We start from the raw sequence: 13,493 nt of genomic DNA on the forward strand, positions 1-13,493 counted from the left end.
ATTAATTTAATGTATTGTGATGTCATTCAGTCAGTTATGTTTCATTAAATTTGGCCAGTATTCCTTCAGTCGGCCCCAAAATTAAGATTTTAATCCATCTTTGTGCTCAGATATCTGTATTGCTGAACCCGCTTAATAATTTCAGTGCTTAGTTTTAGGCCCGATATGGGGTTCTCCTATAATCCACAACAGGATTATTTGTTTTGCTTGTGCGTAGATCAAGATATTTCAGTTTACACCACTGAGAGAACCTGTCCACTGTGGACTGGAGCAGGTGATTGTAGCTGATTGTGTCCACAGTGTCATATGAACAGATGACGTTACAATTTGAAGCCTAATGTCCCAGGACAAAGGGAGAGAGTACCTGTTTGGAGATTTCTGGTTGAGGACAAGGGACATTTGGGCCAAAGGTAGATTTTAATAGGCTCTTGATTTGCGTGTCCCTCCAGAACTGGTTTTGTGGGAGATTAAATTCCTGTTAATATGAGCATCATATAGCTCTCCTAATCCTTTGATTCCCCTTTCTCGCCATAATTGCAAACATTTTATTAATTTTAATAAAATCTCCGACAACTACACTTATTGAGTTAGGAAAAAGCACTGGTACTGTTCATGGTTACAAACCAGTTGAAATTGTAAGAGTAAACTGCATAATTTACACAGATGAAAATGCTGAGTCATTAATGTAATCTTGTTTACCAAAACTAGAGCACAGATTTTTTACAACCGGGGTCACAATTTGCTGCTTGTCATGGACAAAGCTGTTGTGTAATATCTCTGCAAAAATATGGGGAAATGGCTGAAATGTTTGATACTGAATTTTACCAGATTGAATACAAGGCTAGCTCCAGGTTAAACTATACTGTGACAATCATCACTCAATAACAGATAGACAAACGGATATGTATTTGGAGGTACATTGCAAGTGAGTCAGAGTTCATGATTATAGACATGAGACTCTACTTTTTGGCCTTCAATGGTGTTGCTATCAAAAAGTTAAGAGTGACACTGATGTTTACACACTCATATTTTTACTACTTCACAAACCGCACAGAGATATTTTTTGCACTGAATTTACATTAATTGTCCTGAATGCCAGCATATTTACCCTGTACCTGCATCTAGATAGTAACTACAGTATGCACAGACTTAATAGTTTTTGCAGAAGTGTAACTGAACAAGCCGGAGATGGATTTAACAATTGTAAGCACTACGTAACAACATGCATGGTCATCGCAGTTACGCTGTAACAATGAGGATAAAGTCTGTAACAGTCACACAGGCATTAGGGCATCTATAATGTGAGGCCCTCTTTTCACTGTATGTATTTGCCTGTTTCTAGAATTTATGTGAAATATTCATGCAGAAACTCTTCATATGTGTGAGAAGCAACAATTTCATGTCACATTGTAAAGTAGAATTATAACAAGGAGCAGCTGTTGGTAGTTACTGTCTTAAGTTAAATCATTATTATTACCACTTTGTCAAGTGAATTGAAGTGCAGCTGCTAAATTATTCATGAACAGAAAAAAAAACACCAATTGCCACAGATTAAAGCATTCACATATTTTAAACAATTAATTTCATGATTGTGAAATTTACTGTTACACAAAGCATCCATTTCACAATAACTATTTCCTTCGGAGACAGTGTTCTACAAGGGCAAATCACAAAGCCTTGTTTTACCTATTTTTCATGTTTCAGTTGCAGTGACCTTTTTCAGTTTGAAAAGTTTTTTTGTGCATTCCTTGATCTCCTCTGTATTCAGCACATAAATAATTGGATTCATCATCGGTGGAATGGCATAGGAGAGTGATGTGTTTATTATCCTGGCATTAGGATGAAGGCTAAAAAAGACTGCAGCAATGTAGGTGCCTATTATTGGGAAATAAAATATAGCCACCAATATTAGGTGGGATGAGCAGGTCTTCAAAGCTTTTAATCGTCCTTCCCATGTTGCAATTTTAAATAGAGCACAACTAATAAACATATAAGATAACATAATTATAATCAATGGTATATAAAGAAATAATGCTATATTCACATTTGCCATAACTTGATTGGTCAAATTGTCATTGCAAGCTAATCTATATATGGGCCCATGATCACAGAAATAGCTATCTACCACGATGGATCTACAGAAGGACAGTCTGGTTATCAAAGCAACAGTTGAAAGAATAATGACCAACACATATGTCCATATAATTATTAACATCACAGCCATTGTTGTATTAGTGACAATGGTGTGGTATCTCAGTGGTAAGCATATGGCAACAAATCTGTCATAGGCCATAACAGTAAGAATGAGAGACTGCATACTGCTGAAGAAAAACACAAAAAACATATTGGCTAAGCAAGCATCAAAGGAGATGTACTGGGAGTCAAAAAGAAATGTTGCAATTAAGTTAGGAATGAGAGCAGTGCTTTCACACAAGTCAGCTACAGCTAAATTAAAGAGAGTGATATACTTTGGGGTGTGAAAACTGCGCTCTATGCATATAATAAACATGACAAAGGAGTTCCCTAACACAGTGACCACAAACACAAAGCACAAGAAAATATAGTAGTATTTGACATGAGGTACATTATAAAAGCCATTGATGAAAAAGAATGGAGGATGTACAATAGAAGGAACAAAGTGTGTTGAATTTAGGGAGTTCATGGCAGATTTCTTCTCTTGCTTTTCCTTGACCTGTACATCCAAATATGAAACATGTCAAATTATAGCTCTTAAGATCACTGCATTGGCTGATCATCATTAAATGATGAATTCATTACAGGAACACATTATCTGCAAGGCCCTGAATGGGCTAGGATCCTCTTACGTTAAAGAGCTGTTAGTTCTTTTAGTTCTATTTTCTGGCACAGTTACTGTGATCACAAAGTGATGGATTACTGTAGTCCCCTACATATTGTCTCAGTTTTACTCATGCTCCCAACTGTGGAACCCTCTCTCAGTTCAGACTAGAAATGGTAAAACCCTTCAATCTCTCTTTGAATTTTTTAAACATGCAGCTAAAAGTCTTTTAAATGACCTTTTAAATGTAATTATGTATGTTTCATTTTAATAGTGCACAGTGAGCCAGCTCAGGAGAGAGATTTATGCTATACTTCTCAGTTTGACATCGAAGTCATCCAATGTCTGTTTTGAATAGACATGTTCATGGTTTAGCTTTGTTTTGATATGGTGACCTTTTTAAAACTTTCCTTGTCAGCATTTCTTACACCAGTGCCCATCATTACTAACACCAATGATAAATAATGGTAATATCACATAAGCATTAATAATACTTCATATATCATTAGTATGAAACGTTATGTACCCACCAAGACAAAATACCTATTGCAAAGAATCAAATCAATTTTCTGTGCTTCAGTCTTCGAGAACTGTATGCCGTTAGTCTGGAAATACAGATGCAACCAACAACAGCCTACTCTCCTTTTGCACCAGTGTCTTCCCCCATATGGGTCACTATGAGAGTGTTTATACAGAAACAGCTTTTTATATCCTGCTCTCAGGTTCTCTGTACACGTGACATGGTAATAAACCTGGGGAAATGATTATGCAAAGTAAATCTACAGGGCAAATGCTATTGAACTTTTCTTTTGTGTTAATGCAGGAAAAAACAACATGAAAATGGAATAACCCTCCTCCATCCTCCATTCATTTTGTGTGATTCATTTATTGGTGTAGATGTATGGGTTTCAATTGGTATATTTTTCTATAATATCCAAACCTTATCTTAAAATATTGCAATAACAATATCGAACCTCTTTCTACCCTGTCCTGGGCCAAAAACAAAATTCCATGTTGTGGCTGGTATCATTACATTACATTTTTGGCATTTAGCAGATGCTTTTATCCAGAGTGACTTGCATCACGAGCCCTGCTCCTAAACCACTACACTACATTGCCGCCCGTATCAGGTTAACCACCTTTGCAGAGCTCATGGTACCAAAAGCCAACTGCAAGCAGTTGCAACCAAAACATTGGCCCTGTTTGTCATCATGGAAAAATTCATCTCCGTTGACATCAAGTTCGAAGAGGGACTTTTGTTCTGCTAACAGAACAAATCTTAAAATAGTTTATACCCACTTTATTCATCCTTTCCTTCTAGACTAAACAGATAAGTGCTATGAGTCTCTCTTCATAACCTATATGATTGATAAGCTAGTCTTGTTGCCCTTCTCTGTCCATTTTTGAAAGCTTTTGGAAGGTTATAGTTTGCTGTCCAGAACTAGACACAGTACTCCGAATGTGGTCATTTGTGAAGCTATTGAATGACAATGAAATGACCTCCTTAGATTTCTAATCAAACCTTCTTGCTATGCATCCAAGCATTATGTATAATTTTTTACTGCTTCAGCACAATGTCTACATCCAGACAGACTTGCATTAAATATTATTGAAGACTTTTGTGGCTTTGTACCAGCAACAAAATAATTCCACAATACGTTGTTGATGCCGTCATGTAGACCTTAAAATCCTGTTGGACATACACTTATCCCATGACTGCGTTTGTGTTGTGATTTTCTAGAAAGTAGGAGCTTGACGCACTACACAAAACCACACTAGGCCATACTGGTTCCAGACCAAGTCTAAACCTAATCCTGGACTGAAAATCACCCTGAATAGAAATCTCTGTTCAGATTTATTTATAGACTATGAGTAGGCTTAATCTGGGCCTGGGGAACAGGCCCATTGAGATTTGCTTAAAACTTCAATGGTTATTTACCCATCACGTTTTGTGTTCTCAGCCAATCAGGGTCGTGTATTTCAGACTAAAAAATGGAAATCAACATTGTTCATACTTCACTTCGGAGTCCCCTCAAGACAAAAGACACATGTCCCATACTTTTATGGTATATTTTTTGTTAATACAACCAGGCAGAAAATACCAAAGTGAATGTATTAGATTATAAGAAAACACAATCACTTTCTTGATTAAAGTCAATGGGATATTGACAAGTAGTGGTGCACTCGTTGCCATATTAGCTGCTGCACCTCTTGCAGCCCCTGTAATAGAAAGTAGCTTCTGCTTCCTTTCCAGTTTTGAGTTTGGTGATTTTGTTGGTGATGTGGTGAGCTACTTTCTATTCACTTTTCAACTGATTCAACAGCACAGTTCACTAACACTAGCGCACACTCTCTTGCTAAAAGTTCCCCATATTATATTTATATATAACTATAGCTGAACTATAGAATGACAATTGTCACTCTAAAATATATACATGCAGTGAGAAGGGTAAGTTTGGAAGTACATTACAAATGGTATATTACCAATCACAGAGAGCAGACTCTGCTCTTTGACCTTCAATAGTGTTGCTGTCAAAAGTGACGAGTGCCACAGGTGATTAAACCTCAAGCTTCCACTACTTCACAAATGGCACAGGATAATTTTTGCTCTGAATTTACATTAATTGTCCTGAATACCTGTGTATTTGCCCTGTACGGGTCCCTACCTAAATAGTAACCACAGTATGTATTATTATAATAAACAAATGCAATGTGCATGTTCGCAGCAGTTAGGCTGTAACAATGGGAGTAAGATGTATAACATAGGCAAAGGTATTAGGGATGTATGACATGAGGCCCTCTTTTCACTGAATATATTTGCCTGATATTAAACATTATTTACCAGAATTTATATAAAATATTCATATAGAAACTCCTCATATGTGTGAGAAGCAACAATTTCATGTCACATTGTAAAGCAGCATTATAACAAGCAGCAGCTGTTGGTAGTTACTTTCTTAAAAGTTAAATCATTATCGTTACCATTTTGTCAAGTGAATTGAAGTGCAGCTACTACATTATTCATCAATAGAAAAAAAAACACAAATGGCCACAGATTAAAGCATTCACATTATATTTTAGACATGATTAATCTCATGAATGTGAAAGTTATTGTTACACAAAACATACTGTTCACACATTGCTTGTTCTTCTGTTTTCAGTGTGGTTTTGTCCAAAGCAAGTGGTTACTTTACAGTATTTTACAGGGCAAATCACATTTCATTTTTACCTATTTTTAACTGATACAGCTGGAGACAATGCAAGATAAGTATGTTGCTCATGGTACCAACAGTGGAGTCTTTTTCATTTAGATTCATTTCTTTATTTGAATGTTTCAGCTGCAGCAACCTTTTTCAATTTGAAAAGTTTTTTTGTGCATTCCTTGATCTCCTCAGTATTCAGCACATAAATAATTGGATTCATCATTGGTGGAATGGCATAGGAGAGTGATGTGTTTATTATCCTGACGTTAGGATGAAGGCTAAAATAGAGTGCAGCAATGTAGGTGCCTATTATTGGGAAATAAAATATAGCCACCAGCATTAGGTGGGAGGAACAGGTCTTCAAAGCTTTTAATCGTCCTTCCCATGATGCAATTTTAAACAGCGCACGTGTGATAAACATGTAAGATAACACAATGATAATTAATGGTATATAAAGAAAGGACACTATATTAATATAAACCATAACATAATTTGGATAATAGCTATTGCAAGCCAGTCTAAATATGGGCCCATGATCACAAAAATAGCTATCTACCACAATGGATCTACAGAAGGACAATCTGGTTATTAAAGCTATTGTCAAAATCATAAATACTGAAGTATATGTCCATACAGTTATTAATATCACGGCCATCGTTGTGTTAGTGTTAATGGTGTTGTATCTAAGTGGTAAGCATATGGCTACAAATCTGTCATAGGCCATAACAGTAAGAGTGGCAGACTGCATACTGCTAAACAAAAACACAAAAAACATATTGGCCATGCAAGCATCAAAGGAGATGTACTGGGAGTCAAAAAGAAATGTTTTAATTAAGTTAGGAATGAGAGCAGTGCTTTCACACAAGTCAGCAATAGCTAAATTAAGCATGGTGATATACTTTGGGGTGTGAAAACTGCGCTCTGTGCATATAATAAACATGACAAAGGAGTTCCCTAACACAGTGACCACAAACACAAAGCACAAGAAAATATAGTAGTATTTGACATGAGGTATATTGTAGAAGCCATTGATGAAAAAGAATGGAGGACGCACAATAGAAGGAACAGAGAGAGTTGAATTTAGGGAGTCCATGGCAGACTTCTTCTCTTCCTTTTCCTTGATCTGTAAATGCAAGTATGAAACTTGTCAAATTACTATAGACTGTTGTTGGCTGATCTATTCTGAAACAGGCGATACATGCATATGACTGCCTACTATTCAGTGATTGAAATCATTATTTCCCATCACCTTATTAACAAGAAATTCACAGAAACATGTCCCTGGCCTTGCCAAGGTCATAATAAAAATGACATTGATGGTACTGACACTGACCTTGGTACTGTATTCCAGGATATTGTTCCATGATTTTGGTAATAATTATGACATAGTCAACAATACATGACATAGCAGTGGTAACAATGTCCTACTAACAACTCTGGAGTGAAGGGGGCACAAAGCAATCCAAAACTGTAATGAACATTTTGATGGCTGACATGTTCTGCTCTATAGCCATGATGATATCTATTATTACATCACATTACATGCATTCAGCAGATGCTCTTATCCAGAGCAACTTCCAGCACAATAGAACATAAGTGTATCCATTCAGTTTAAACAAGCAACAGTGTCAGACCAGGCTAACAACACTCCCCGACCGGTGAGTGTGAGCATTACCTACCAGTGCATCTATAAAGTGTTGTTTCAAATGACCAGCCATCTTACAAATGTTTAATCAATATGAAATGTCATATTTTAGATCACATTTCTGTTTTTTTCTTCCATTGCATGCTTTCCACTTTAATTCAAGATAAGACATAGCCATGTGTTAATCTGCATTATTGGTATTATGTTTCACTGGCTGTGCTACCTATGTCTTGGCATGAAAAAAGCATAGGTGCGTGTTCGTTACTTTCTAATGTCCCACCTGGATTAAAGTCATTTTTGAATTTTTTATTTACTGGATAAACCTAGAAAATTTCATATTTTAACCTACTGCTTTCAGACACTAATTCACACATGCATGACTGGATATATAATGGCTCTTAAGATTGCTGCATTGGCTGGCCATTAAACATCGTCTTGATTAAAGGACAACATTTACAAACTGCTCGACCCTGAATGAGCTAGGATCTTCTTACCTTGAAGAGCTGTTAGTTCTATATTTTCTGGTACAGCTTCTATGACCAAAAAGCGACATATTGTTGCAATTACCCACATAAGTATTAATAATACTTAACGTTTCCTACTAATGATATATTATGTACCCACCAAGAGAAAATACCTATTGCAAAGAATCAAATCAGTTTTCTGTGCTTCAGTCTTCACGAGAATCGTATGTTAGTCTGAAAATACAGATGCAACCAACAACAGCCTACCCTCCTTTTGCACCGGTGTCTTCCCCAATATGGGTCACTATGAGAGTGTTTATACAGAAACAGCTTTTTATATCCTGCTCTCAGGTTCTCTGTACACGTGACATGGTAATAAACCTGGGGAAATGATTATGCAAAGTGAATCTACAGGGCATATTCTCCTGAACTATTCTTTGTGTTAATGCAGATGAAATGATGAAAATTAATGAAAATTTCTGCAACTGTGGTTGGAATTGTTTATTTGTAATGGCTAGAGGTGGTGTGTGAAATCTTGGCAAAAAATACGCTGAAATGGCTGTAAATTTGTAACTGCACAAGCCACAACTGGATTTGATTTAACAATTGTAAGCACTATGTGCAATGTGCATGTTCATAGCAATTACACTAACAATGGGGATAAAGTATTTAACAGTGGCACGGGCATTAGGGCCTTCTTAATGCCAGACCCTGTTTTTACTGCTCATATTTGCCTGAACTTAAACACTATTTACCAGAATTTACATGACATTTTCAGAAAGAAACTTTCCATATGTGTGGGGGAAAAACCCACCGTCTATCATGCAGCATTATAACAAGTAGCAGCTGTTTATAGTCATTTTCCTGAAAGTTAAATGGTTATTATTACCGTTTTGTCAAAGGAAGTGCAGCAAAGTGTTATTCATCAATTGAAAGAGAGCACACATGACCACAGATGAAAGCATTTGCAGTATATTTAAGACACAATCAATTTCATAAAATTTTTAATTTACTGTAACGCAAAACATACTGTTCACACATCACTGGTATTTCTGTATTCAGTCTGTGAAATAAGTACTTGCTTTGGAGACAATCTTATCCAGGGAAAATCTCACAGCTTTCATTAGTACCTTTTATTCATTTAAACAGCAAGGTATTTACAGAAACATTTCATCTAGGTTAATTTCTTTATTTGATTGTTTCAGTTGCAGTGACCTTATTCCTTTTGAAAAGTTTTTTTGTGCATTCCTTGATCTCTGCAGTATTCAGAACATAAATAATTGGATTCAGCATTGGTGGAATGGCATAGGAGAGTGATGTGTTTATTATCCTGGCATTAGGATGCAGGGTAAATGTTAGTGCAGCAATGTAGGTGCCTATTATTGGGAGATAATATACAGCCACCAGTATTAGGTGGGATGAACAGGTCTTCAAAGCTTTTAATCGTCCTTCCCATGTTGCAATTTTAAACAGCGCACGTGTGATAAACACATAAGATAACAGAATCAAAACAAATGGTATATATAGAGAGAAAATTGTATTCACATGTGCCATGACATAATTGGGATAATTGTTATTGCAAGCCAGTCTAAATATGGGCCCATGATCACAAAAATAGCTATCTACCACAATGGATTTACAGAAGGACAGCCTGGTAATCAAAGCTATTGTTGGAATAAGCAATGCTGAATTGTATGTCCATAAACCTATTATCATCACAGCCATTTTTCTGGAAGTGATAATGGTGTGGTATCTGAGTGGTAAGCAGATTGCAACAAATCTGTCATAGGACAGAACAGTAAGAGTGAGAGACTCCATAAAGCTGAAGAAAAACACAAAAAACATATTGGCCATGCAAGCATCAAAGGAGATGTACTGGGAGTCAAAAAGAAATGTTTTAATTAAATTAGGAATGAGGGCAGTACTTTCACACAAGTCAGCTACAGCTAAATTAAAAAGAGCAAGATACTTTGGTGTGTGAAAACTGCGCTCTGTGCATATGATAAACATGACGAAGGAGTTCCCTAACACAGTGACCACAAACACAAAGAGTAAGAAAATATAGTAGTATTTGACATGAAGTATATTATAGAAGCCATTGATGAAAAAGAATGGAGGATGCACAATAGAAGGAACAGAGTGTGTTGAATTTAGGGAGTCCATGGCAGATTTCTTCTCTTGCTTTTTCTTGACCTGTGCATGCAAGCATAAAACTCATCAAATTCCTCAAGACTGTTAATCCCGAAAATGTGGGTATACACATGCAATTTCCCACTATTGAGTGATATAAATCAGTATTTACCTTCATCTCATTAATAAGCGATTTATAGAAGCATGTCCCTGGCCCTGCTAAGGATGTAATGATCACCTTGATGAGAACAATACACATTTTAGTAATTTATTCTGTGATGACAAAAATGACATAGTAGACAATACATCATATCACAATGGCATCAATGTCCTGATACCAATGCTGGAGAGAAGGGGACACAATCCAAAATCCTCATGTGAATAAGGCTGGTTGACATGTACTGCTCTACAACTGTAATGTTACAACAATGCATGCAATGCATTCATGCAATGTTATCTCAACAATGCATCCATGGAGTGTTGTTTCAGATGAACAGTCATCTTGAAAATGTGTAGTCAGTGAGATTTGTGTGATGCTTTGCAAACTAAAAATGGTATTTTTTATTCATTTATTCTTCCATTTCATGCTTTACATTTTTTAACCTGTTGCTGCCAGACACTAATTCAAGAATGCAAGCCTGGATACATAATGATTCTTAAGATGGCTGCATTACCTGGCCATAAAACATTGTCTTAATTACAGGAAACGTTCACAATATTTAAGGCCCTGAATGGGCCAGGATCCTCTTACCTTGAAGTGCAGTTAGCTTTTCCTTTGCTGGCACAATCTATTCAACCAAAAACTGATGAATTAGTGGTGATATCTGCATATTTTCTCAGTTTTAAGTTATGTTCCCCAGTTCCTGAACTCTTAGGTCAAGACTTGCTAATTCAGTTTTGGTCTAAAAACGATATTCCTGGTTCAGCTTTTGTTGATATGGTGACCTTTCTCATCCACAATCCACTCATTCTGGCTGAATCTAAAATCTTTCCACATCAGCAGTATCTTACGAACAACAATGATAAATGATGGTAATATCACATAAGCATGAATAATACCTGATTTATCATTAATAAAGAAGAGAAAAGTTATGTACCCACCAAGAAAAACTACCTATGCAACAAAGGAAAAAAAATTCACTCAATTTTCTGCATATCAAGATGCCATTTGTAAGAGCTGTATGCAGTTAGTCTTGAAACAACTGTCTTCCTCAGCATGGGTCACCATGAGAGTGTTCATACAGAATGTGACCAGCTTTTTATATTCTGCTCCATGGTGCTTGCACATGTGACATGGCAATAAACCTGGGGAACTGATTATGCAAAATGAATCTACAGGGCTTCTGCTATTGAACTATTCTTTGCGTTAATGCACAAAAACTTGAAAACAAAATATAAACTGACTCCATTGGCACTAATCATGTTGTGGTGAGAAACAGCTTGCTACCCAAAATAACCTGAAGTTTTTATAGATAGAGATGTACAGCATAGGTTCTGATTGATATCCTTTATAATCCAAACATGGAAAACACCAATGTGAATGTGTTAGTATTACAACAAAACACTCGGTTTCTCAATTAAAGTATATTGTTACATTGGTATAAAGTGCTTGTGGACATTGTTTCAGGGCTGGAATATGCTGGCGCAGTGCATCACTGATAAGGGATAAGCCAGTACCAGTGTCGAGAAAAACACACACTTCCAAACCCTCACTGACTCCTCTGAAGTATGGTGTCCAGGCCTTGTGGTCAGACGGTGGGGCTGTTGGTTTCTGCTGTGGATAGCAGGGCTCAAGCGAAATGGCTGAGGATTGGCCCTCGTCTGCTGCCACCGTCCGTTTAACCTGACCCCGCGGCTCTACAAACTGCAGCTGCGTAGGGGCAGATGGCAGTGGTCTTGCGGAATAGTCCCTGGCAGCTTCCTCGCCTCGACACTTGTTTGTCCTGGAGCCAGGGCTGATGGAGCAACTGGGCTGATAGATGTAATCATGTTGGTAATGCAAAGAGTGGTCATATATGTGCTGTAAGACCTATGATCAGGGCTATGGCTGCAGAATGGCTCACCATGGCTGTCTTGATATCTGCATGATTACATTACATTACAGCACATTCATTTAGCAGATGCTCTTAGGTACTACTGTGCAGGAAGTTACTCTGGCTAAGTGTATCCATTCAACTTGAATGAGCAACAGTGTCTAGCCAGAATAACAACACTCCCAGACCAGTGAGTGCAAGCATAACAGTGTTCAGCCTCTGCTAATTAAGTTAATTTATGCAACCTTACAGGACAATGGAAGCGAAATATACTACCATATATCAGTAACTAGATCACAGAATCCAAAACACATCACAATATTACACATAGTTACAGCTGACTGTAGCTTATCTACTGTCAAAGTAAGAGTATTGAGCTGTTCAGCTCAGGCCTGTGACTCACTACTGTGTCACAGGCATGCATTTAGACATGTCCAGAATGTCCTTGGGTTCGTGGTGTTGACCAAATACTGCTTGCAATTTCTTCCAGGCCTCATCATAATCTTTTTTAATATCATTGCGGAGACTATGCTTGTAAGACTGTAACTGAAAACGGCACCTGTTAGTCTATATGGAAGTACTTCATCAAGTCTCTCTGTGCACTTACAAACGATGAGCCCAGAGAGAAATACTTCCGCTTCTTTCTTCTGGTGATGCAGTCCTGAGCTGCACAACAGGCATATCTATCTAGCTAATATGCTGTCCTTACGTAGATATAACATTAACCTTTAATCCACCATCCACCTCATCCTTTGTTCATAAAATGAGGTTCAGAAAGGTATGACTTGACAACATTGGGGAGGTTGTAGAACAGTCTTTCAGCAGCTTTCAGGATTAATTGTAGGGGTCTGATGGCACCGAAAGGAAGACAAGCAAAGAGAGAGCGTTACAGTAGACGTCAAGAGAGGACCAAGGCCTGCAATAGGAGCTGCATAGACGACATTGTGAGGTAGGAGTGGATCCTTCACTGCCTGTGAAGAGTGTCAGATTTGTCAAAGAAGGGATGAATGGTAGAAGGCAGGAAAGTGTATAACAATGGAACAGGTATTAAGGAGAAACTCTTCATATGTGTGAAAAATAACAATTTTATATCATGTTGTAAAGTAGTGTTATAATTAGCAACAGTTGCTGGTAGTTACCCTCTCTTTAAAGTGGAATCGCTATCATTATTTTCTCAAGTGAATTGAATTGCAGGCAAGTGTTAGTCAACAATAGAAAAAA

At 37.2% G+C, this 13,493-nt stretch overlaps 3 protein-coding genes across 3 annotated transcripts; all 3 read right to left on the bottom strand.

Moving 5' to 3' along the window:
• Positions 1-1,693: 1,693 nt before the first annotated feature.
• LOC118783748 (olfactory receptor 52E4-like) lies at positions 1,694-2,692 on the bottom strand. The gene has a single exon (XM_036537702.1). It carries the CDS (start codon positions 2,660-2,662, stop codon positions 1,694-1,696), a length of 969 nt encoding a protein of 322 aa, XP_036393595.1. The 5' UTR covers positions 2,663-2,692.
• Positions 2,693-4,675: 1,983 nt separating this feature from the next.
• On the bottom strand, positions 4,676-7,123 carry LOC118783749 (olfactory receptor 52E4-like). Its single transcript, XM_036537703.1, has 3 exons — positions 6,137-7,123; positions 5,282-5,312; positions 4,676-4,686 (listed from the first exon to the last, which is right to left on the bottom strand). Exons 1-3 carry the CDS (start codon positions 7,091-7,093, stop codon positions 4,676-4,678), a joined length of 999 nt encoding a protein of 332 aa, XP_036393596.1. The 5' UTR covers positions 7,094-7,123.
• A 2,174-nt stretch (positions 7,124-9,297) lies between these two features.
• Positions 9,298-10,290, bottom strand: LOC118783750 (olfactory receptor 52Z1-like). The gene has a single exon (XM_036537705.1). The coding sequence runs from the start codon at positions 10,270-10,272 to the stop codon at positions 9,298-9,300; it is 975 nt and encodes a 324-aa protein (XP_036393598.1). The 5' UTR covers positions 10,273-10,290.
• Between the last annotated feature and the right edge of the window lie 3,203 nt (positions 10,291-13,493).

The sequence above is a fragment of the Megalops cyprinoides genome, chromosome 9, assembly GCF_013368585.1.
Source record: "Megalops cyprinoides isolate fMegCyp1 chromosome 9, fMegCyp1.pri, whole genome shotgun sequence".
NCBI classification, from domain to species: domain Eukaryota; kingdom Metazoa; phylum Chordata; class Actinopteri; order Elopiformes; family Megalopidae; genus Megalops; species Megalops cyprinoides.

Excerpts from the sequence above, each read along its gene's own strand:
- LOC118783748 (XM_036537702.1), bottom strand. The coding sequence starts at position 2,662 with ATGAACTCCCTAAATTCAACACACTTTGTTCCTTCTATTGTACATCCT.
- LOC118783749 (XM_036537703.1), bottom strand. The coding sequence starts at position 7,093 with ATGGACTCCCTAAATTCAACTCTCTCTGTTCCTTCTATTGTGCGTCCT. Across the intron at positions 5,313-6,136 it reads AATTGAAAAAGGTTGCTGCA|GTCAAAGAGCAGAGTCTGCT; the intron begins GCTGAAACATTC and ends ACACTATTGAAG.
- LOC118783750 (XM_036537705.1), bottom strand. The coding sequence starts at position 10,272 with ATGGACTCCCTAAATTCAACACACTCTGTTCCTTCTATTGTGCATCCT.